Source organism: Lonchura striata, chromosome W (genome assembly GCF_050655825.1).
Source record: "Lonchura striata isolate lonStrDom1 chromosome W, ASM5065582v1, whole genome shotgun sequence".
NCBI classification, from domain to species: Eukaryota; Metazoa; Chordata; class Aves; order Passeriformes; family Estrildidae; genus Lonchura; species Lonchura striata.
The window spans coordinates 43,354,727-43,378,979 of NC_140743.1; the positions used below are offsets into that span (position 1 = coordinate 43,354,727).

At 43.4% G+C, this 24,253-nt stretch overlaps 1 protein-coding gene across 9 annotated transcripts in view; it reads left to right on the top strand.

Moving 5' to 3' along the window:
- The first annotated feature begins 3,484 nt into the window (after nucleotides 1-3,484).
- Nucleotides 3,485-24,253, top strand: part of LOC110478591 (zinc finger protein 532) — a 32,887-nt gene continuing 12,118 nt past the window's right edge. The window contains exons 1-5 of one of the 9 annotated variants that reach the window (XM_021545341.3): nucleotides 3,485-3,503; nucleotides 5,739-5,848; nucleotides 12,853-15,212; nucleotides 19,808-19,989; nucleotides 22,835-23,011. In XM_021545341.3, the coding sequence (XP_021401016.1) occupies nucleotides 12,873-15,212; nucleotides 19,808-19,989; nucleotides 22,835-23,011 (2,699 nt within the window). In that variant the 5' untranslated portion in view covers nucleotides 3,485-3,503; nucleotides 5,739-5,848; nucleotides 12,853-12,872. Of the gene's footprint in view, nucleotides 3,504-3,984; nucleotides 4,254-4,359; nucleotides 4,943-5,132; nucleotides 5,306-5,516; nucleotides 5,849-6,782; nucleotides 6,936-12,852; nucleotides 15,213-19,807; nucleotides 19,990-22,834; nucleotides 23,012-24,253 lie in introns of those variants that run through there. The other 8 variants (XM_085571182.1, XM_085571183.1, XM_085571184.1 and 5 more) reach the window with 8 other exon arrangements.

A 24,253-nucleotide genomic window follows, 5' to 3' on the forward strand; every position in this document is an offset into this window, starting at 1 on the left:
AGATTCTCTCCTTGCAGATGGATAGCATGAGTTGCCATCTTCCATGAACACATCCGTTAAATCAGGGGGTGGGGGGGGAAACTGCCTGTTGTGGAGACGTTCCTCAGCTCTGGGCAGTGTTCATAGATTTCCCCCTACCAAAGTTCTTCATCTGATCTCCTATGAGATCACCTTCTTTTAATAAAACTTGTAATTTTAAAAAGCAATCCTGGGGGTTTTAGTCCAAAATTTAATAGAAGATATATTTTAATCACCAGGAAAGGAAATTTTTTTTTTTTCTGCAAGAAAATACCTGGAGATTAGTGATAGGAGCATCTGAATAGGGGAAGTTTAATTGTAAGCTGGTTTTTAAATATTGAATGTTTAAATATATGTGGCTAAAGGAAAGTACCACTGCATTCTAAACAGTGATAAAAAGAAAAATATAAGTATTCTGAAACAAGAAATAAAGCTTCTGCTCTGCTTTTGTTGATCACGTTACAAGATACTTTATGGTGAAAAAAGCAATGGAATTAACAAACACTATTAAGTATTTGCCAGAAGTTGTAAAGCTATTACTCTGAAAACAAATTTCAGATTGGAAATATTGCAACTGTATTTTACCCTTCTTGCTTTACGTTAAGCATGTTTTGCTAGCTAGAAGGGAAATGGTCTCTTATGTCCTCCCCAAAAGTAGGAAGGACAAAACATCTAGTATTTATTCTGACACTAAAAAAAATATCAAATGTAAATTGACTTCAGTTTTTATTGTGTCAATCCACCTGCAAAATCCTCTTTGGTCCCAGCACATCTTTAAAGTGCAGAAGCTCTGTTTGATGCAGTTAAAATCGATCCCTGTACAGAAGGCATGAAATGAATACACCACTGTTCAGAGTTCTGAATTTCAAGAGCCTTAAAATCCTAAGAAGTTAAATAATTAAGAAGTTATTATTGCACTCAAGTTTAGCATTCACTGTAGCATCAAAGTGTTCTGAGTTGGCAGCACTCCTTGCTGACTGCTCAGAAAGCCGCACTGGAGGCATTTCTTCAGGAAAAGAAAAGGAGGGGCTCAAGGTTCCCAGAGAAAGAAGTAGTACGCGTTATAGGACTCTGCAGGTGTCAGCACAGGGGACCAGGAGATCCCATCTCAGAGTTGGAGTCCAGCTGAAGGATCCCCTGGTGATGGTTTTGTTGGTTGGGATGGAGATTGTCCATGTGAGGACAGCAGGACTGAGGACTTTGAACCTGGCTCCTGCAAAGCCAAGGGATAAAACAGGATCACTTGAACAATGAGAATTTCTTCCACCACAGGTCCTAAGGGTTATGTGGCAGAGAGTCTGGGAGAGTGAACAGGACCTCTGGTCTAAGACTTCAGAGCCAAGACATAAGGTCAACATGCCAAAAATTCCCAATGCAGAAGTGACTGCAGGGACACTCATGGTTCTGAACCTCTTTTTTTGTGTGCTTGAATTAAAAAAACACTGGACAAGTGCTATCAGCCTGGCATGACTTGTAAAATATACTTTAAATGATCTTAATTTTATGTGTTTTAAGTAAAATACTTAGGGTGACAGATTTATCTCCTATGGAGTTGTCAAGGACACCTGGCTGGAAGCAAAACAAGTAGATCTGTGTGAAAGGCAGCACACGCAAGGACCTTTGTGCCATGTACAAACTGTGAAATCTATTAACATTTCAGGTATTAATACCAGAGTAGGTGCTGCCATCTTCTTTATGCTATTATGCAAACCAACCACAGAAATGAGAGAGTAGTTGTCACTTCTTTAATCAAGTCAGTTTGTGAAAAACTGCATTGACTTGTTTGTTCATCAAGAGTGTGAAATTAGGGTAGAGGAAAAGGGTGGGGGTCGGGGCATGGAACTTTCAGGATTAGGCAAGGCTAGGTAACTGCAAGCAAATACTGTAAAACAATGTGATAACTATATATGAAAAAAAAAAAAAAGATCTTGCAGGACTGGCTGGAACTGATAACCGCAGCAGAAGAGACCCATCACCCCTCAGCACAACGCAGAGAAGATACGGGGGGGAAAAAAAAAAAAAGTATAAAAAGGGACTGAAGAGAAGGAAGGTTGTCAGCTCTTGGCAGAGCCAGACTCCCCAGCTGCACCCAGCGCTGTTTGCTTGCTATCGCTTGCTGTAATTAATACAATTATTAATTGATCTTAAAAGGCTGAATCAAATTATTCGCCTCAATTTATAACAAGTTTACTGGTGAACTGGGAAGAAATAGGGTGTTTTAATTATCATGGCCTAATTTCACTAAGCACTTTCAGGATGAGCCCAAGGCTTGTGCAAGCTGAATTGTATGGCCCTTCTTGAACATTAAAACTAGTGCACAAATCCACTTTTTTATAATCCTAGAATCGATTTATTATATTCAAATTCAGTAGAACCTACGTTCTGCTGCAGTTTTGGTTAATTGGAGGAAGTCAGAATTTTTACGTGGAGGCGGGATCGGAGCGACCAAGGTATGGCTCGATGGGAAATTTCCTGCCCTACCGATAGCTGCGGGCACAGCTTCTGGGGCAGCTTCCCAGAAGGAGCTGTGCTTTGCAGAACGCCTTTGGGACTCTACGGCCTTCCTAACAGGCTCGTAAGAGACATTAATACACCAGCAGTATTTTAGCTAGAATATTTAGTATACTGTATGTCCATAGCGTAAATTTGAGACGGGTGTTATGTATTTAAAGCCATTAGCGTGCTTCAATAAAACGATTCGCGTGCGAAACTTCACATTCTGAAAATGGTGCTGCACGGTGGTAACAGAAAGAGGGCGGGATCTCGTCCTGCCGTTCCTAGCAATGGCGATGCCGCCAGGATGGCTGCGCAGCCAACAAAGGCGGCCGGTCAGAGGCAGCGCTCGGGCCGCGGGCGCTGTGCAGGGGGGCCCGGGTAACGGGGTGTGGAAGGAAAGGCAGCATCGCCCCGGGACACGGTTCCCAGCCGCGACCCGGGACCTGGGGGGGTGACCCTGGCCGGGCCCGGGCACAGCGGCCGCAGCGCCGGCGGAGGGGCTGAGCCGGCAGAGCTGGCAGCGTGTGGCTCCTCCCGTCCTTTGTTGGTCTGCAACCGGAGCAGCGGCCGCGGTCTCGTCCCCCGGCTGCCCTTCGAGGCCTGAGGTGCTCGGGCACGGGGAGAGCCCGGCGGGACCCGGGCAGCGTCTCCCACGGCACGCGGCTTCGGCGCGGGGGAGATCGGCCCCGGCGGCCGGCGCGGTGCTGCCCGCCGGCACCGCTCGGAAACCCTCCCGAGCTGTCCGGGCTGCGGGAGGCCGCGACCCGGCCCCGGGGCTCAGCGGCCCCGCAGCCTCCCCGCCCCCGGCACTCTCCAGGGAGCCGTTCCACACGGAATCACACGGGAGCGTCTCCCCATCTGTGCCGCCGAGCACCCCCACCCCCACCGCCCAGCCCCGCAGCCTCCTGCCATTATGTTCCTCCGACGCGGGGCCGGGCCGCGCCGAGGGCCGTAGCGCTGCCCGAGCCCGCCGGCTCCGGCCGCAGCAGGTGTGTCGCATGGGGACCGGAGGTTGCATGCTATGGGGTCGCTTCCTCCCGGCCCGGCGGCGGCCGGAGCCCCGGGGGTACCCGTGCAGGGACTGCCCAGGCTGGCGGCTCCGAGCCGGCCGTGCGGGGGCGGATCGTTCTCCCCGCCGCCGAAGGGGCCACGGCCTCTCCTCCCCGGCCGTCCCCAGGGTTCGCAAGGCCCGCTCGGACAGAGCCAATTCGGGCCCGGAGCGCGCAGACCCGCGGGGAGGTGCCGGGGACCGCGGCAGCCCGGAGGAGGGAGCCGTCCCCCGGACCGAGGGGCCGAGGGAGGGCCGGCCGCGGTTGCGGCCGCAACAGCCTGTATCGGGAAGACGGGCCGAGGCAGCGGAAGAACATGGTGGTTCTCCCCAGAACGGGGTGGGGATGAGGGATGCGAAGAAGGTGTCTCTGCAGGGAGGGCTGCAGGGTTGTGCCCGAGACCTCTGTTCAGTTGCAGGTGCAGCCAGGGGCAGAGGGGCTTTGCCGGGGTCGCCCACCCACCCGGAGGGAGCCCTGCAGAGCAGCATCTCCCGCAGCCTCCGAGAGGAGGGGGTTTCAGCGCGTAGGCGGAGGTGGTTACTGGTGTTCCCAGAGCAAGGGTGAGTAGCCAAGAGGAGCGGGGTGGCTGCTGTCTCGGTCTGGGTGACTGTCAGCCATGCAGGAGGAGGAAGGCCCTTACGTGGCCGAGGTGAAGGCGAGCGGGCAGGAGCAGAACGGCCACGGGCACAGGTGGGTGCAGACCCCCGGAGCGGCATGGGCACTGCAAGGGGCTGAGACCCTGGGCAGGCATCGCCTGAGAGGCGCAGGGCCGGACAAGCAGTCGGTCCGCACAATCTCTGCGGGGTGGGAGCTGTGCAGAGCCTGACCGGGCCTCCCGAGCCGGCGGGTGCAAGCCGGGGGGGGCTGCCCAGCCGTGGGGCTGCAGCTCGCTGCTTCTCAAGGCCTCCAGCATAGTCGAATAGCAAAAGAAAAAAAAGAAAAATCAGTGTAGCAGCCAAGTCGGTGCTGCGAGGAGGGGGCAAATGAACTATTTTGTAGGCATCTTGCTGCTGCAGAAATGGATTTATTGAGGGGCGGGAGGTGCATTTGTGGGTACACTATAGTAATGCTGCTCAGAGCACTGGAGATGCCACTCGGGCGGCCCCAGATGGAACGAGGAGTGGGGAGGGCAGATGGGAGAAGCCCTTGATCGGGCACCCCATGGCCGTGGGCATGAGGGGGCAGATTTTACGTGTGTGAGTAGCCACCCCTCATCTGGGGGAGCAGAGGGGCAGCCACCCGGGTTAGCAGCCTGTCTCCCAGGGCTGTGGCCGAGCCTGCCTGGTGCTGCAAGAGAGATCCTATGAGGATTTTTATTGCGGTCTCTTTGTTAGCTACAGACAGGCACGCACACACTGCTCTCAGCCAGGTTGTGGGAGGTAAGTGGGGGAGGCGAGCAAGGGAGCGTGTGGGGGGGCTCTGGGGAGCAGGGGCCGCGTGGGCCGGGCAAGAGGGGAGCTGGGGCACAGGGCTGTGCCGGCCCCACGCCACACAAAAACCAGCCCCTGCGATTTTCAGGGTCCTGTTGGCAACTCAGCGAGGGTTGCCATAGCTTTTTATGTAGGGTGACCAGAACCGGCTGGAACTGGTTTGAGGCAGATCAGCTCCTGAACACAATGCAGTCACTGAGCTACTACACTGGGATAGCTTCCTCCCTTCATGGCAGCCAAAAGCAGAGGAGCTTGCAGAAAGATACCATCCCAAAACAGTATGTGAATGCACACTTTAGACACACAGCACTGGTATGTGGCTAACGTAGTCATAAAGGGTTCTGTATGTAAATGTACATATTTGCAGTAACTGAGATTACTTTGGCTTTTTGTGCCTTTTTATGCTTAAGGAATGGGCAAGAGCTGAGATTTATGACCCTTACTAAAATATTTTTGCTTTGCAAGGGTGGGACACTGGTTACGCAGTCTGCTTTAAAATGAAACTAAATAAAACGGATTGAATTATTTGTAATTGTAGATATGCTTGTGACTGAGGATGCTTTGCATGCTGTTTTATTTACAGGGTGCTGTCTTGTGGTTTGCTTCCTTAGGAAACATTAATTGGGGGGGGGAGTTACTGTGCCTTTTTCTAAGGCCAGAAGGAAACAATATTGTAGAATTGTGCATAAAAGCATTGAAAAGATGCTGTAAGGCATACTCGTTTTCCCTTTTTTTTTCCTTGTAGGCCTATTGATTGAGGCTGCCTTTAACCCTTTGGTGTTTGCAGAGGTAATGAGGCTGTGGCAGTAACTGAGCACTGGCTAAAAAGATCCCTCAAAGGTCAAGGTTCACAAGGTGAGATGTGGTGGTTTGGGCTGAATAGAACAATAGCGTGGAGTTGCATCCTGATTGCACACTTGACAATTGTTTAAGTGTTAATGAAGAAATGCTATTAAGGTCCTCCATTTTTAAAAGGATTAAAGCTATTAGTTGAAAAGACTTACTGATATCTTGGCTAAATACAGTGTTTTCATTGAAATCTATCCCGCTGAACTTTTTTTTCACCATGTAGTGAATATGGAATAGGCCTCTGAATGACAATCATGAATTGCCGACCAGTTGTGGCAGGGAGCTGTTCTGTGCTGTATTAAGAGACTCACACATGCAGAATTTGCTGTCTGGGTATTTATACATTATCGTTCGACCTCATCTCAGTGGCCCAATACTTGTTTTTTTATTCAGGTCTTCAGTGTTAAACATGTACTTAATATCACCTACAGAGGAAAAAACTGTGCAAAAGAAATAGTATGGATGGCTTTTCTTAAACTTTTGTAACCTGGGGAGGATTTTGCAGTGGCCAAATGGAAAGATGTATTCTGGGGAGCTGAGTGGAGCTCCAGTGGTATGAATTATAATACTGTGCATAGGAAGCTGGATGGGCAGTGCAGCAACTGCAGAGGGGTGACTGCTTTTAACTCAAAGCAATGGATAATGGATAGAATTTTTAGTTTTTCTTTCTCAACTAGAAAATACAAAATGTGTACTTAGATTTGAGCTGACATTTTTATCTTATAGTGAAATCTGAAGGATTCAGAGAGAGGGAGAGGGATAGAGAGAAGGAAGCAGGAATGAATCCAGCAAAGGGAAGAACAAAGGCTGTTAGAGCTTGCACAGTGGATCACTAAACATATTGCCTGGGGGATTCTTTTGCTAGAACTGTTACTTCCTATAACAGGAAATCAGCAACTCTAGAATTCTAACCAGTGTGATTTTTTAAAAATCTTCCCAGTCCTGGCTGTGTTAGCTGGTTTGGTAAACTACAATCAAGATAACATGGAGGCAGAACATTTGAAATACTCTGTTGTGGTGTGAAATGTGGGTCCTTTCCTCTGTGCTCAGCAGAATAGACAGTCCTAAAAGCCTTGAGAGGTTGTGGATACTGGTAAGTTGTGTGCTGGCTGCTGAGGCAGGGTGACAATACAAGGGAACCTTTTTGTTTCTGACTGCAGTAGATTACGTAAGGCACTGAGCTATTAATTGTAGAAAAGTGAAAATAATATGCTAAAATTTGGCCTGAAATTCTGGGTTTGTGAGCTTTACTGCAGCTGTGATGTGTTGTTTTTCAGGTTTGAGAGAGCAGGGACTAGCTTGTGGCAGAGCAAAATGCCTGACAGATCACTGTGCTGATTTCTGCTCCTGTCCTTCAGCATCGGGATGCAGAGGGTCTATGTTTGACTATAGACGTCTGTAGCAGAATGATGCTTGCAAACAGGAATTCTTGTTGCATGGTCCTGTTCCTGATGAGGATGCATGTTCTTTTCCAAGTGTCAGCTAAAATTCATATAATACAACAGCATCTTTTGGGATTTTTCTTCCTTCTGACAGAATAGGAGGCAGATTTAAAATTTTAAGTTCTTGGATTGTGACAAAATTCCTTGAATCTGTTTTGTTTGGGTTTTTGAATGCTATCTGTATTACGAATTTTTATTTTTAGCAAAGGAGATGTTGAATTTGCAGGGTTTTTTGGTGGCCGTAAGATGAGAAAACTGAATAGATGGAGTCTGCAGTATTCTCTGTGAGTTATCTTTTTTCAGTCTAGTAATATCAGTAAACGCTTTTCATCAGGAGATTTGGATTGTGCATGCAGGCCAGCTTTCTAGCAGCAAATGTTAATGCTGGAGGGCTGGTCTTCGTATCAGCACCCAGGATCTCATTTTGCATTGGCCTCAGCTATTTGGTCTTCAGAATGAGGGTAAGGATTTATCACATTCCAAGTCCCTTTGGAATGAATTGACTGTTGTTTTCATAGCCATATGCCTATGTGTTAACATACAAATACGCAGCAGAGTAGCAGGAATATATGTTCAGAAAAGCCCAAACTTGACCCTAATGTTCTTGAGCCTGCTTGTTGCCGTGGTGGGCCCTGTCTGGGACAGCTCCCTGGGAGGCTACAGCTGCTCATGCTGTGCTTGGGCCACAGTTGTCATCCATTTCAAAAAAAGTACCTTAAAGGAAAGACGTGGGAAGCTTGTGCCATTTAGAACGTAATTCCAGTCTGCATTCATTTGGGAATCTCAACATTCTCTTCATTGTTGTGCATCTGAATTATTCACATGGTACTGCCCCAGCCTATTTGCATATAGAAGTACAAAATTAAGCCATGTTGTAATTAATTTCAAAGCAGACTGGAAAAATAATGGTATGTAGATTTCCCTGCTTTTCAGGAATTCATCTTTGTTTTAGGAGGGATTTGGGAAGTAGGTGGACCCAAACCCTGGCCTGTATCTCTTGATAAGTACAGGTGGTTTTCATGTGGCCAGCTGTAGCTGGGGATGGCCTATTCAACCCCTATGTTGTGCATAAGGAGATTCCTTGCTTGTGTTGAAACAACCCTGTTCTTTTTACCAGCCAAAGGCTGATTGTGCTGAACTTTGAACCAGCTGTGTGTGGTTCTTTTCAAACTGTGCTAGCAGTGGTTCAGACTCCAGAAGATTCCCTTCCTGTTTCCTGTCTTGTTTTCTCATACCCAAAGAGAACCTGAGATAGTTGAAAGACTGATGTGTTGGACTACAGGATGAGGCTCCTAAGGAGTCATGAACTACAAGTAAAACTATTTTGGCTGCCAGAATGGTGGATTAAGTCTTTTACTCATTGAATCTTGAGCATGGAAGCAAATTGGATTTTTCCCTTTTTTGAAGGCAGGTGGATATGGTGCATAATATAGAAAAAGTAGGTTCTTGGGATAAATTTTAACTGTAAAACACCCCATACTTCACTAAGGTGCTTACATCAAGACTGGCATGCCCTTACTGATGCTGTGGATGCTAAATGGATGCTAAATTTAAGACCATTATCCTAAGAAATTGAAAATTCTTAGGGTAAGAATTACTTTGCATATTACAAAAGGAATTTCTGTGATTTGTGGAACTGGGTGTTTGTCTGGGTTTTGCAACAGTAGTAGGTCATGGGCCCTTTGATAGTGAAAAGGAACTTGTTCATTATGTATACGAGCATGAGAGCCATTGCTGACTGTGGTTGAAGTGGCCTCTTGCACATCCCACTTGCCTGTTGAGTATGTCAAACCAGGCAAGACCGTGATTGGAGATGTGGTTCCCATTTCCTGAAGAAGGTTTTGTGGTTACATTAGCATATTGCTTTGTCTGTCTTTACAACGCTTGGCTTTCAGAGCAAATGACTGGAAGTGTAAGTCAGTCATAATTACTAATAACCAATGAACTGCTCATAATCTGTGTATTAAGGTGAAGTTTGTCTAATGTTAGGATATATGTTACTGTAATTTTGATTGAATCCCTTATGTCTTCTCTACCTGATGAAATTTCTTATCACAACAATACAGAAACCAAAACCAAAACCAAAAAGTATGTTTTTATGCTGGTTAGGCTGGTATTGCTCCCTGTGTAGGCATTTTCTTCCAGAATGAGCTTGATGTTACTTTGGCATCATTACTCTTGTTTGGAAGTGGAGTAAGTATTCCAGATTACTGGAATTTTGCTCTGGAATAGCGTGTCTGCCTGGGAATCAGTAGAAGTAACAGACTAATTCCTATATGTGGCTATAACAGAACCAAGATGCTGCCATGTGCCAGACCCTGAAAAGAGGTCTCTCAGTGTCCTCTCAGTGTTCTCATTTCACAAAACTGGAAAGAATGCTGGTGGTTTTGGAAGAACATGCAAAAAAAAAAACTATTTCCATCCTACAGGGTGTACAGTCTTAAAATGCAGGTAATATGAAGAGCAAACGAGTTTAGGGCTGGTAAAGGAATGTAGTCGTAAGAACATGAATGCCATAGGTAAGAGGAAGGTTATATTTGGTTTTCCTATTTCTGAGGGAACTGAAGTTGAGTAATTGTCTGAACAAAATCAAGGAATTAGATATTTAGGTGGGATTTGAAGGCAAAGGGTAGGAATTCAGTAAGGCAGAAAAGATGGTCTGGTCCAGTTAAAGCAGTTGTATAAAGGTGTTAGACTTGTGGTTTAGCTATTTGGAAGATCTGGGTGAACAAGGTGAGTGTCAAGGAGGAAGAGCTGGTTGGCTCTTCAAAGGTTAAGGATTAAATAAAAGAGTAAAAATTGAGGATGTTAACACCATGCTTGTGATCCAGAAATTATAGAAGACTTCATGCATAGAAAATATTAATTGGGAAAGGATGAGGATTTTTTGCCATTTCTGGAAAGCTTGAAGCCGTTCTTGTACCTGACAGACAAAAATTAGGTGTCTGAGCAGTTTAGAGATAGGAGCTGCCAAGGAGCCGGGAGCTGCTAAGTTAGTTATTCTATTTCCTTGTCTTCAGTAGGCTGTTGAACTTCCCCAGAATGATTCTGATTGGAGTGTTTACAATTGCTTGGCTTTACCCAGGAAAGCACCTTTTAATCTCAGCAACAGCTTCTAGGCAGTTTGGTCTTTATGTGGAGAATGCTGGGCCTAATCTGCAGGTGTCCTGAAGACCTACAAGATAAATCTGACTTTGAAAGTAAGAAAAAATGTGTGTGTTTCTCTGTTGTGTCCCCCCATCTCAACAGAGAACATGAAAGGGTAGGTTTGTTTTTCCTCATATGGCTGGAGTCGTTCTACCTGGAACAGGTACAGATAAGAGGGGCTGTGGAGGAGTGATAACAATTCCATGTAGTTATCACAAAAACAAAATGTCAGTTCTTCAGAAGCAGCTGTTTGCTTCTAAATCCTGCTTGTCCTGCTTGCTACTTCTGCTATTAGAAGAGAGTTCTCATGGTCTGGGTCTTGTTTTGACATAATTCCCCAAGTGATTGCTTCACTGGAATGTGGTATCAGGTGAACTGGAGTAAAAAGGCTGACTGGGAAAAGCAAGGCAGTGGAAGAGACAAGGAGTGCCTTGCTTTGGCTAAAATCTGTGCCATGTTCTTCATGCTGTTAATAGGAAACATTTGAGATGTGTTTCCAAAGAAACAACAACACAGGAAGTCATGCACGCATGCTTTGGGAAGGCATGAACACAAATAAACCACTGCTGGTTCACCCGCAGAACTTACTTTCAGTAGGATGCTGACACACAGATACAGGGGTGGATGTTGTGACTGAAGAGATTCGGGGAAACCATGTAGTAAGGGTATATTCAGAATCTCTTATTTTAAGTTTTTAAAACTCATTATCATCCCAGAAGTTCTCTCAACCACCATCAGAAAAGCAGAAGCCGGAAGTATTTCACCTCACTGCTTTGTGACTCCCTAGCTGTGTAATTCTATTGGCCATATCCATATTTTTTCCGTGTTACTTTTATCATTGAATGATAAGTAAGCAAAGTAATGCTTGAAATTTTGAATAAACTGGTTTTCTGTATAACTTTTCTCAAGCATTCTCAGAGCACTTTTCAAAGATATTCTAGTTCCTGGAAATTCATTTCCCAGGGAACCAGGAGCTTGCCTTATTTCCTTTTCTGAAGTATTTACAGGCATTATGTTGGCCCAGGGAAGAAATAGACTCACAGCTCGTCTGGCAGCCAAGGTGTCAGTTGACCTTGATCTTGGATAAAAGGTGAAGTTTTATCCTTAAGGGAAAGAGTTACTAAAAGGTTTGTGAGGGGAAAAAAGATTAAAAAAAAAAAAAAAAAAAAGAGGACTAGGGGAATAGGGCTACAGAGTCCTGGCAGTTGTGTGGAAACATAGCGTATATACTGAATCTTAAGATGGGTGCCCTAGAATACTGAAGAAGAGATTAATAAAATGGCCAGGTTAGACCTCCTCTTCCTTGTGTATCACAGCTGACCACGTTTGTTTCCCTTTTTGTTTTTGCTTGAAAAGTTAGAAGAATGAGAGCAGTTCTTGATAAGGGCAGCAGTAGTTCTCAGTAAAGGACAGCTGTGTCTCCTCTGCTGGGCCATTGTGATCTTAAACATACTTGGAGGAATTAAGTGTGTAAGCAGGCCTTCATTCATTGTTAGGGGTAAATGTTAATTAAATTCCAGGATATGTAATTAGAGGAAGTTTCAGATGAGGGAGACTATCTAGCTCTTTTTGAGTGTATGCAACAACTGTAAAAAGACACCTATGGACAGATGTACGACCATAGTGCAACTCATTAGTATCCCAGACTATGAGAAACTGTGTCAAAGCTTTCTGTCAGTTTACATGGATTTGATATGCTTTGATATCTGCAGGCTTTTCCATTTAATCCTCATTGAAACTTGCTTTGTTATTTTGATTTGATGCATGCATCTACTTTTTTATTAAGAGGACTTCTTTAGACAAAGGGCCCAAAGCCATTAAGTGAACTGTGTAAACAAATTTTCAAACCTTTCTATATTTCTTTGAAGCTGTTTAATGAAATGTCTGTGTCTATTTCAGCATCCTTTAAAAATTTTCCTCAGTTGCCTTCTCATAGTCCACAATGACTTCCCAGGTAGCCAGTGTTGATGAATACCTAAGTCTTACAGATGTTTATTACTTTATATGTCATTATTTTCAAGAAGACTCCTCAGATTAATAGTGCAACTGTTAAGGAAAGTCACAATTTAAGAGAAATTACAAGTGCCTTGTGGTTTTTTTTTTTTATGATTGTCCAGGTATTTTGCAGTCTGGGTGGGTTAGAATAGGAGTGAGTGTAGGAGAGGGAAGAGGAAGGTCACTGCAATTTGGGCCCAGAATAAAGTTGCCAGGTTACTATCTGTGGAGTTTATAAATTACTATAGTTCTTGGTGTAATAATTCAGCTGTACATCTGGACACTGTTCTGTAGTGTATAATCTCTGAAAACATTACTTCAGAAGTGAAATAACATTTCTTTGCATGGCAGATGTGAACAAGCACTTGTTTTGTATAAGACTGGGTTACTGGATCTTAAAGTGATGACTTTCTGCTTATTTTACAGATTTGCTTACAATCAAATACATGGCCATGGGGGATATGAAGACCCCAGATTTTGATGACCTTCTTGCAGCCTTTGACATACCAGACATGGTAGATCCCAAAGCAGCTATTGAATCTGGACATGATGACCACGAAAGCCACATAAAACAAAATGCTCACACAGATGAAGACTCCCACGTCCCATCATCATCTGATGTTGGGGTGAGCGTCATTGTGAAAAATGTGCGTACTATTGATTCTTCCGAAGGTCTGGATAAGGATGGCCACCATTGCACAGGCAATAGCTTACACAATGGCTTTCTAACGTCAGCAGCTCTTGAGAGTTACACTAAAGATGAAGGGAAATCACTTAAAGATGATGGGTCAGCTTCTGAGACTACACTGAAGGATTCATCTTTCAACCAGTTCAGCCCAATATCAAGTGCGGAAGAATTTGATGATGATGAGAGAATTGAGGTGGATGACCCCCCAGATAAAGAGGAGATACGTGCAAATTTCAGAGCAAATGTCTTGGCAGGATCTCTATCGCAGCAGGAATATGACAAACTAAAGGCACTTGGAGGGGAGAACTTAATTAAATCTGGAATCAATGTTTCAAGTAGTATGGATAAAAATAAAACTGGTAAACGAGAGACAGAGACAAGCTCCATGAATTTAGGTGTCTATGAGCCTTTTAAAACTCGAAAAACAGAGGACAAGTTACTAAAAGACAATTCTGAGAAGCTTCTTGAAAACAGGGTACTTGATGGAAAACTGAGTACTGAAAAATGTGACACAGATCTTGCCAGCATTTCCCAGTCCAAAACGAAGTCATCAGCAAAGCTTTCGTCCTGCATTGCTGCAATCGCAGCACTGAGTGCTAAAAAGGCAGCTACAGATAGCAGTAAAGATTTGCAGTCTAATTCAGGAGAGTCTTCTCCATTACCAAAAGACATGAGTGAAAGTCCCCGGGCTATTGAAAAATCTCCTGAGTCTCAGAGTCTCATTGATGGTGCTAAGAAGCCATCTGTCAAACCGCCCGATAGTCCCAGAAGTGTCTCAAGTGAGAATAGTAGCAAAGGGTCTCCATCTTCTCCCGCAGGGTCAACACCAGCAATTCCTAAGGTTCGCATAAAAACCATCAAGACTTCTTCTGGGGAGATCAAGAGAACTGTTACTAGAGTGTTGCCAGAAGTTGATTTGGACTCTGGTAAAAAGCCAGAGCAGAGTGCTTCCATGGTAACCTCCATGACATCTCTCCTGTCCTCACCAACTTCCGCTGCCGTTCTCTCCTCTCCTCCCAGAGCTCCTCTGCAGTCCTCCATTGTCACCAATGCAGTTGGATCTGCAGAACTTGCCCCCAAACAGGTGACTATCAAACCCGTGGCTACTGCCTTCCTGCCCGTTTCAGCAGTGAAAACTGCAGGTTCCCAAGTGATCAATCTGAAGCTGGCTAACAACACCACAGTGAAAGCCACCGTCATCTCTGCTGCGTCTGTGCAGAGCGCCAGCAGCGCCATTATCAAAGCTGCCAACGCCATCCAGCAGCAGACAGTTGTGGTGCCAGCATCAAGCCTTGCCAGTGCCAAACTTGTGCCAAAGACAGTCCATCTTGCCAACCTTAACCTTTTGCCTCAGGGTGCTCAAACCACCTCTGAACTGCGCCAAGTGCTAACAAAACCCCAGCAGCAAATCAAGCAGGCAATAATTTCTGCAGCCACCTCCCAGCCTTCGAAAAAAGTGTCTCGAGTGCAGGTGGTGTCATCTCTACAGAGCTCTGTGGTGGAAGCATTCAATAAGGTGCTGAGCAGTGTCAATCCCGTACCAGTTTACATCCCAAACCTTAGCCCCCCTGCCAATGCCGGAATCACGCTACCAACACGAGGTTACAAGTGTTTGGAGTGTGGTGACTCGTTTGCTCTCGAGAAGAGCCTGACCCAGCATTATGACAGGAGGAGTGTGCGAATTGAAGTGACTTGTAATCATTGTACAAAGAATTTAGTTTTCTACAATAAATGTAGTCTCCTATCCCATGCTCGTGGGCACAAGGAAAAAGGCGTTGTGATGCAGTGTTCCCACCTGATCCTAAAACCAGTCCCAGCAGATCAAATGATAGCATCTCCTTCCAGCAATACTGCTGCAGCTGTGCTCCAGAGTGCAGGGGGAGCTGGCACACACTCCATAACAAAGATCCAGACTGGCTTAACTGGGACAGTGATCTCGGCCCCTGCGAGCTCTCCTGTCATTCCAGCTATGCCGCTAGACGAAGATCCATCAAAACTCTGTAGACATAGTCTAAAGTGTTTGGAGTGCAATGAAGTTTTCCAAGATGAGACATCTCTTGCAACTCATTTCCAGCAGGCTGCAGACACAAGTGGACAAGTAGAGTATCCTATGTTTACATTCCAATGTTTCATCTATAAGCCTAGGAGACTTTGGATATGTTTTTACTTTCATTTAGCTGTTAATTATCTGAACCTCTGTGATTAAAATGATAAATGAAAACCACAGAAAGCCTTGCAAGCACTTACATAGTGAATGTCAACACTTTTAAAATAAGACTCAGAATCTTAGGCCCTGAAGTCTGAAATAGATACTGTATATTTTTGCTAAAATTTAGCATTAGTTTTCTTACAGCTGAACATGATAATGCAGAAAATAATCGTGGGTATTACTAATAATATGTTAATGCTTCTTTCTGTGCTTTGGAATTTGACTAGCCTGTGGAATCCACTTAATTGGCACCCTCATTAACAGCCTGTCTATTCAACCTGAATGATTGGTCTTCATGTTTTAGAGTTTTCACCAAGTGCCCTAAGTGAGTGAGGCATTCCCCTCACGTGCAGGGGAGGGACTCAGGCAGTGACAAATGGCACACTGACTACTGACAGGAATGCTGCTATTTGCCTCAACTCTTCCTCAGAAAGTGCAAAATGTTCTCACTTGCACATCTTCCTTTCTGTGTGATCATTGGCTTAATTAGTTGGGTTTCTTTTCCTCTTACAAATGCTAATGAGTTCAACATAAAAACCATTTGAAAATTATTACTAATGTGTGTGGCCTGACCTGAAAGAAACACATCATTCAATAAAACTTAATATTAATCAGTGTGCGATGTATTTTATAATCTTGGCAGAGTGAAGGTGGCTAATTAAATGATATGGTTGGATTTCTGTTGGGGTGTGCCAATTAAAAGGGATTCTGGTGTGTTTCAAAGCATTCAGGTGAGCTCGTTACTCCAGCTTCTTGCTGTGGGGGAAGCTGAACACCTGCAAGCATGCTCAAGACAGGAATGCCCCAGGAGTCTTCCTGGGAATCACACAACAGTGGACAGGCTAAAGATTTTTAAGTCCTGCAGTTAGGAAAAAATGCAGTAGTCCTAGGAGCACAGGCAGGTTCCTGTCAGGATCTGTTCGCTACATGTAGGACCTGCTCTGTACCATGAAGTAGCTCCACTGCACCTACCACTGCAGGGAGTAATGTAAAAAGATTTGCACATGGAAATAACCTTGATTATGTGGCTCTGCCTTAGCTCCTCCCTTTAACTGGCTAGCAGATTTAGACTGAAATTATTTGGATTCCAAGTGGAATGCCATGCAAGTGAATTTCTGTGAGATACTGCAAGTGTGCATACCTAAGGGAGTTTCCTTCAGCAGAACATGTCCATCCATAGATGTTGCTGCAGTTCTGAACAGGATCTAATGGCTGAACATTAGAGTATACTCTGCACCAGCTTAGGCTACTTAGGGAGTTTAGCTAACTGATTTGCTGATGCTTATTGGTTGTAGGTAGATTTTTTCCCATAATAAGCCCATTAGGTAACATTCAATCTAAGATCCAGTAGACCTTGCAAAAACCTGGTGGTTTTGATACTGGAAAAGCAAGCACGTAAGAAGGTGACAAGACAAAGCAATTGGATGAGGGACAGAGAATAGGTTGGGAGAATGAGGCTAAAATAGAAATTGAAAAAGAAAGAGAATAAAGATAAAGTGATGTTCTCACTTTCGGCGTGTAAGGATTTTTGTCTTTATGGCCAAGTAAACTAAACCTTTTGCCATTCCCTTTCTCCCTCTGTCTGGTGCTTTTGCCCTGTTGCTGCCAAGTTTCCTCTCCATACAAGTCCTTTAGATGCTGTTTATCCTGGTAATTTACTAAAGGGAAGCAATTGTGATGTTCACAGAATGTCAAAATGCAGCTGCAGGGAGGTCGAGAGAGAATTATGGGTTCCCAGGTACTGCTATTCAAGTAGGGAAGCCGCTGGAGCTGCAGGAGCAGCTGGCATTGCCTGCTGCCGGTCAGGGTGTTTGTGTCTCCTCATGGAAACCTGCTCTGCTGAGTTGCAGGATCAAAAAAACAGTGCAAAGCACTGGAGGAAAAGAAGCTATTTTCATGTTCTTCTGTTTGAAAAGAACACTTAATAAATGTAGTTGTAAATGTTCTTTGTTGAAATATCCTTTTAAATCTTAATTCCACATTTTTGTAGTCCTTTCCATATGTCAAACAGGTGCTCTTCTTTATGAGGAGTTTGGTTGCGTCCTGTAGGGGTAGTGTTTCCTGGAGAAAGGCTCTGCATAGGCATTTATTACTAAGTACGTTGCTGCTTTTTCATTAGATGTTATGTCTTGAGAAGCTTGGATGAGAAATAATCTGACTTGTTTTCCTTCTTAGTGCTTGGCACTGTCTTTTTGCTGTAAAACTGCCATTATTGTGGGGGAGGAAGACAGGGAAGTTAGATGAGATTGATATTTTTTTCTTGGAAGGAAAAATATCAATCTCATCTAACTTCCCTGTCTTTTCTTGGAAGGAAAAAAATATCTTCCTTTGGAAGGAAGGAAGAAAGAATAAAAATAAACACTTAGATTTTGCAAACAAGTAATAGGAAAAAAGGTTATTTGCAGCTTACTCCTCTTTCTAGTGTCCCATCTAATTGCTCCTGAAATCGTGTTTCCAATGAGTAAGTAGCTTCTTGTATACTCCTGTTACAAAGGTAGAATGTTTTGTTTAAAATAAGCAATGGTAGAACAGTCTTATCAGTGAAAATACATTCACTATAAAGTTCTTACCTTTCGGTAATGTTTTATTGCCATTAATATTCCTGTTAAAGGAATATTAACCTAAAGGAATATTCCTGCTAAAGGAGTATTAACCCTGACTCACTGACAGGTTTTCTGGCTGAATAAAACCCTCATCTACTTGCTGGGGGAAAAAGGTAGCATATCTGGGCTAATGAATGTTAGTATTTCTCTTAGTTATAGATAGGAGTATATAGCTCCCATGGAAACTGCATAGCTCATTTCCCTTCATACTCAGCGTATGTGTGTTTCTTTATTTTCCACCTCCACCATTTTTCCTTCTAACCCTTTTTTTTTTCTGAAACTTTGACTTTAAATGCAGGCAGGTGATGATTTTCACAAACTGTGTTTTATTTTGGTGTGGGTTGGAATGAGAGAACTGGAAGTTAATGCCACCTTAAGCCCAAAATAAAATGGTAAGCAAACGTGCTAAATGTCAGAATTTCACAGTAGATGCTTCTTGTTCTACTGTAATCAGTTACAATTAAACATTTTCTGTACTTGTTGAAATAGCAGAGCAGGGGCCTTAACTAAGAGCATTATTGGCATGTTGGGTTAGTAAACGGGTCTGGCAGCTTGCTGCAAAATCAGAAAGATCTCTGAGCTGAGGCTGGAATGTTGTGTGGCTCTTCTGTGGCATCACATCCCAGTTTCCTTCAGAAGTCCTGCAAGCCAAAGGCTTTGGAAGGACTGTGAAACCTCTAAATGTTTCTGTTACTGGAATAAGAAGTTCTGGTTTGCTGTTTTCTTATGTAATCAAATAATGCTCCAGATTCTCCACTATTGTATTACAGCTTGTTAATACATGGATAGCCAAAGAGAGATGTGGGGAACAGTACTGAGCCCAGTAAATGTGGCACTTATTGCTGGTCAGAGGGTTTTGCCTTCATCTGAACTTAAGACAAAGTTAACACCCCAGAACAATTCTGGTCAGCCCGAGGCTGTGAGTCCCCCACTTTTGGGCATTTCTTGGTCAATTAAGACCAAGTATTTGGCATTTCAAAGTGGATATTTCTGTGTCTCAATATAGCCTTGCTGCGTACCAAAGGCTCTAAGCAGGTGCCAGTTTGAAATCCCTGTAGACAGCTGAACTCGGGTAGAGGCTTGCAGGAGAGCAAGTACATCTACCCATGCTGAACACTACTGTAGTGGGCTGGCAGGAGTGCCAGTGGAACCTGCATTGCAGTGATGGCATGCTTTCTTTGCTTAACATGCTGTGTATTTAATGGTTTGCATTTTGCCATCTTGCTGCGTCAGGACATTGGAGAACTCTGTTTGTGTGGAGGACTCTGCGCAAACACACCAGGCCACAGTGCTTCCAGTGCATTTATTTCAGGATTTCTTCATGCGTATGGTAGTAAATAATTTATAATGCAGATCTGGAGATCTTTTTTTGGTCAATATTCTTGCAGAGTGTACACATCAGTACATATGCCAGACTCTTAGAACATTCCTAAAAACATGCAAATACATGTTCAAAAACATACTGATGTTATGAAGGAGTCTTGGATTTGATTTTAAATCTTTGCAAGTCACTGGTGAGGTTCACAAGTCCCAGGCCACAAGAGACAGTAGCAATAACTTGATTCTGGAGTTGTATGTAGGCCCCTTGCACTATTAAGGTAGTCTGGGAAGGCACCCAAATAATATTTCTGTAAAGCATGTGTATCTCCCGTGGTCAGTAGTGTAGGAAGGAGCTTTGTAGCCCAGAATGCCAGTCAGTCTGGCTACCAGCACGTGCCAGCTTTGTCAGCAGGTCTTGTGTTTGTACTTGCCTACTGCATTGGGTCCCATCCCAGTTACGAAATTTAACCTTTATTTGCTGTATTGCAGTGTTTGAGACACAAGACGTTATGTAGAGCTGAACCAAACCTTTTGTCTCATCTATTCTGGTTTATCATTTAGAAGACATGCAATATCTGCCAGATGCTGCTTCCTAACCAGTGCAGTTTTGCATCACACCAGAGAATTCATCAGCATAAATCTCCATACACGTGTCCTGAATGTGGAGCAATCTGCAGATCTGTCCACTTCCAGACCCATGTCACTAAGAACTGCCTGCATTATACCCGAAGAGTTGGGTTTCGGTCAGTATAATGATTCCTTTTGCTGTAAATTTTTGTATAATTTATGGTTTTTAAAGTGGTTTTCCATTTTCATAAGCACTGTTTGGACCATAGCAGCTTCATGGGTTTAAGATGGTCATGGCGATAGTACTATTAGTACTGAAATTTTGGAATAAATACATTAGGATTCTGCTTTGTTTTGAGCATCCACTTTTGTATATGATTAAATCAGAATATTAGCTGGTGTAACACAGATTCAGGACTTCATGGTTTATAAAGTCTAGAGAATTCAGATGCATTATCTTAATTTCAGGTTTTCAAAAACCTTGAGTTTTTTTCAATACATTGAATTTTAGATTGTTCTTTCTGGTAGAATAGTCATTGTCAGTACTTCCAGAATGTATGGTTGAGATGTTGATGGGCATACTGCACCTGTCTGGTTGTTCTTCTTTCTGTGGCAAGTCAAGATTCCTTATAACTTTAAATCACTTGGAAATTGCCTTTCTCAAACAACCTTGTTGTTTGGTTCTCCTCTGTTATTCTTCACTTTCCCTTTGACTTTTACATTTCCCTGTAATGGCAACTCACTGAGAAAATGGGGAGCAGAGGCATTTCATAGAAGTGTTTAATTTTGAAAGACTGAGAAAATGCTTTCTGTTAGCATTTTCCTTGCACTTGAATGGCAGGCAGCACAGCAAGAAATCAGAAGAGCCACCTGTACCCCGAGCTTTGCTTAGCACTCCAAAAACACGTCCACTTCACCATGTCTGCCTGGAAAAAGGCCATTCTAAATCTTCCACCCTTAAGGTGCCACAGTTCATTTTCCAGGATGGCTGTGCAGTCGTCCCCTAAGGGAAGAAAGCATTTTTACTGCATCAAGCCTCTGCTTTCGGCTTGAATTCATGGCCTGACATTAACTCTAAGCTCTTTTCATTTCTTTGGGTTCTTTTACCCTTTTCTCTCAAGCAGTAGCCTGTCTAGTCCTGCATTTCCTCCATCTGCTTCCTGCACTTCCCCCTGCTCTTCCCTCTAATGTATGTCCCTTGGGTTTGTACACAGTATCGCCTCTAGGGACTCCTGGCCTTTCCCAGTAACACCAGCAGAATCCCCTTCACTGGGAATCTCAGTCACTAAACTTTTCAAGATGTCTCATAAACATCTCCTGTCACATCGAATCAGAATTTCTTGATCTGGTGAGAATAAACCAAAGTCACCCAGGCAAGCAACAGCAGTCTCTGGGAATGTTACTGTCTCCCTCCTTAGCCTCCTCAGCCTCTCCTTAGAACTGCAGTGCTTTTGCCTAAGGAGCAGCATAGATTGTCCTGCCTCTCCAAAGGGCCTCTGCCAAGCAGTTCCCTTTGACTCCAGTGATTTAGGCTAGTTGTCTGCACTGAATCAGCTGAAAACTTCAGCCTGAAGTTTCACTGCATCCTGCCATGGTGAAAGCAAGCAGCTGTTGGAACAGTCCCCAAGAGGAACACTTGGTCCTTAGGAACTGTGTAATATACAATGGTGGATGCTGAGGCTCAGTTGTTGTGTGCCATCACTAGAGAATAAAGTCAAGCCATGGCACAGGGAGGTGAAAATGCCACCCTGCTCTCCAGAGGGACACCTCAGGAGTAGATGTGTTACTGAGTGCATCACATGCACTCAGTATGAGCACAGAAACTCTTAAGAGAGTCAAAAAAGACCAGAATAATCTGCTTTAGAGAATATATTGGTAAGCAGAGACTACATGGGTATAAAGTCAATGAATATCATTAAGATTATAAATTAAATGCCCAGAAAAAGAAAGGATGACATTTCATAAAATTCAAGAGCGATAAATTTTAAAAGTAAAATGGGATCCTTGAATTCAATAAATTTTAAAAGTAAAATGGGATCCTTGAATTCAATGTAGAACTGTATTTCCTGCTTTATTGCTATCATCAGGGCAGTAAAACTACTGAAAAGTTAAACTGACATTTATGTGACAACAATTATACTGCCATGATAGATGCTAAAATTAAAATTCTGGAAGGGTGGAGGCCTTCTCCGTTTGAAGAGCTTTTAAAAGTCCTACTGCAAAATACTGATCAATAAGAAATTGTCTCATTTGACAGGTAATTGCTGATTGCACTATGTTCTTGGACTGATTTGGGAGCATTTGCTACTGGAGATGTAGGGCATTAAAGGGGATCATTGTGTATGAAAATTCTTATGTTCTAATATTAATTCAATTTTTAATCATTTCATTTTAGAATAGATGCAGAAAGGTCACAAATTTTCGACACAGCAGAAGTATGTTTTTGAAAAATATTTTCTGAATTCCAATATGATACGTTGATCTGATAGTAGGGATTTGGTTTAGTTTTCCTGAGTTTCAATCTGAGTGCTGATTTGATTACATGTACAGAAAATCATTACCAGTATATCTTCATTAAATCTAAATGAGGGAAATATTTTCCTTACTGGTTTTCCATTTGGTGGTTGTTTCTAAATTGCTTTGGTGTACTTTAAACAATGCCCTGCATGTGATAAAAATGCATTCTGGAAAATCTCTTTCCAAATTTGCAGAGGATTTAAGCATTTTTTTTTTGCAATCAATAGAGTATTTGTCTATCCACCTTTCTATCTGTTCTATTGTAATAGCATAAAAACGTTTTTCAAATTACAGTGTAAGAAATTTCTTTCCCCTTACTTTGTGATCCACAAATCACTGGTTATGTTGATTTTTCTGGGGTTGTTTAAGTTGACAGAGTAATGTAGTTTTATCCACTTGCTATCCATGTGTGTTTCTCTCTTCCCTTTGCTTGAAAATCCATGTTGATTATGTCCAGCACTGCTCAGGGCAGGCTGCACTGACTCTCCTCCGCTCTCTCCGCAGCTGCGTGCACTGCAATGTTGTGTACTCCGACGTGGCGGCACTCAAGTCTCATATTCAAGGCTGTCACTGTGAAGTCTTTTACAAGTGTCCTATCTGTCCCATGGCATTTAAATCTGCTCCCAGCACACACTCCCATGCCTACACACAACACCCGGGTATCAAGATAGGCGAACCGAAGTAAGCAAAATTCATCTTCTACTGCATTTGTTTGCATTTGAATGACCCATGAAATTGCATGCTGCCCTGTGCTTGCAGGACACCTCTTACAGCCACCAGTGTTGTGGTGTTTGTCAGCCTGCTGGTAATGTGGGATTTGTGTAGTGCTTTCATGACTTTTCAGCTGGTAGTTCATTGGGCAAAGGTGATATTTCTCTGAATGCACTAAGAGGTATTTAAGCACTGCATGCCACAAGAGAGTGATTGTAGAATGTAATTATACAAATTATTTGGACAGGTGGCCAGTGTTGCTCATTCTAATGTTTTAATCTGCTTAGCTCATCTGCATTTTTACTGTGAATTAAACTAATGTGATTCCAAAAACAGCTGCTAAGACTAATCAGTGCTTATGCAGTGATTTTCTTAATGTGGTTGAAAAGTTGAGAAAAGGTGATTTTATCTGTTTTATATAAGCTTTTTTTCCAATAGGTAATCTCTTTCTGGCTTTTCTGTAACTAGGAAAGTTGCCCATGAAGGTGGTAGTTTGCTGAAGGTGGTGACACAGGGTACAAGTAGGACTTGTTTTCAGGGTCTTTTCTTAAAGCTCTTGGACAGTGTGAGGCTCTGCTGAAGGCAGCAAGTGCTGTTGTGTGTGCAGACTCCTTCAGCCCTCAGGTGTGAGCCTCTCTGATCACCCCTTCTCCTCCATCTGCCTCTTCCTCACTGCTAGAGTGCACTGTTGAGAGCAAACAGGCATTGATCTCCATGTTTTCTCCAGGGCGTGCACAGTGCACCAGCATGGTAACAACTTGCAGGCTCAAGAAGTGTCATGTGATGTAATAACCAGTGTTCCTAAAAGTTCAGTTTCTCACTGTTTCTTCTAACATATTAACAGGAGATATTTTTCTTTGTTTGCACTTCCATCAAAGCAAAATGGCAACAAACTTACCATGTCTGATTACCAAATGGAAGTAATTTCTGCCTTGTGGGAAATTATGCATTGTTTTAATTCAGGATGGTATCATCAGTCAGGGGCTGTGAGATACCAACATATAAAACTTCAGGTTCCCATAGATTTGTCATTAGACAAATTTAACAGATTAAGATCACTGTAAGATGCTACACATATGAAAAGTGAACTGTGCTTGGATCTTCCAAATTTCTGATCACGTTCAGGAATTAAGTATTTTGCATTAGTTTTTTTCCACATAGATGCACTTACAATATTCCTTTACTAATTTACTTTGATTATAAAAAAAAAAT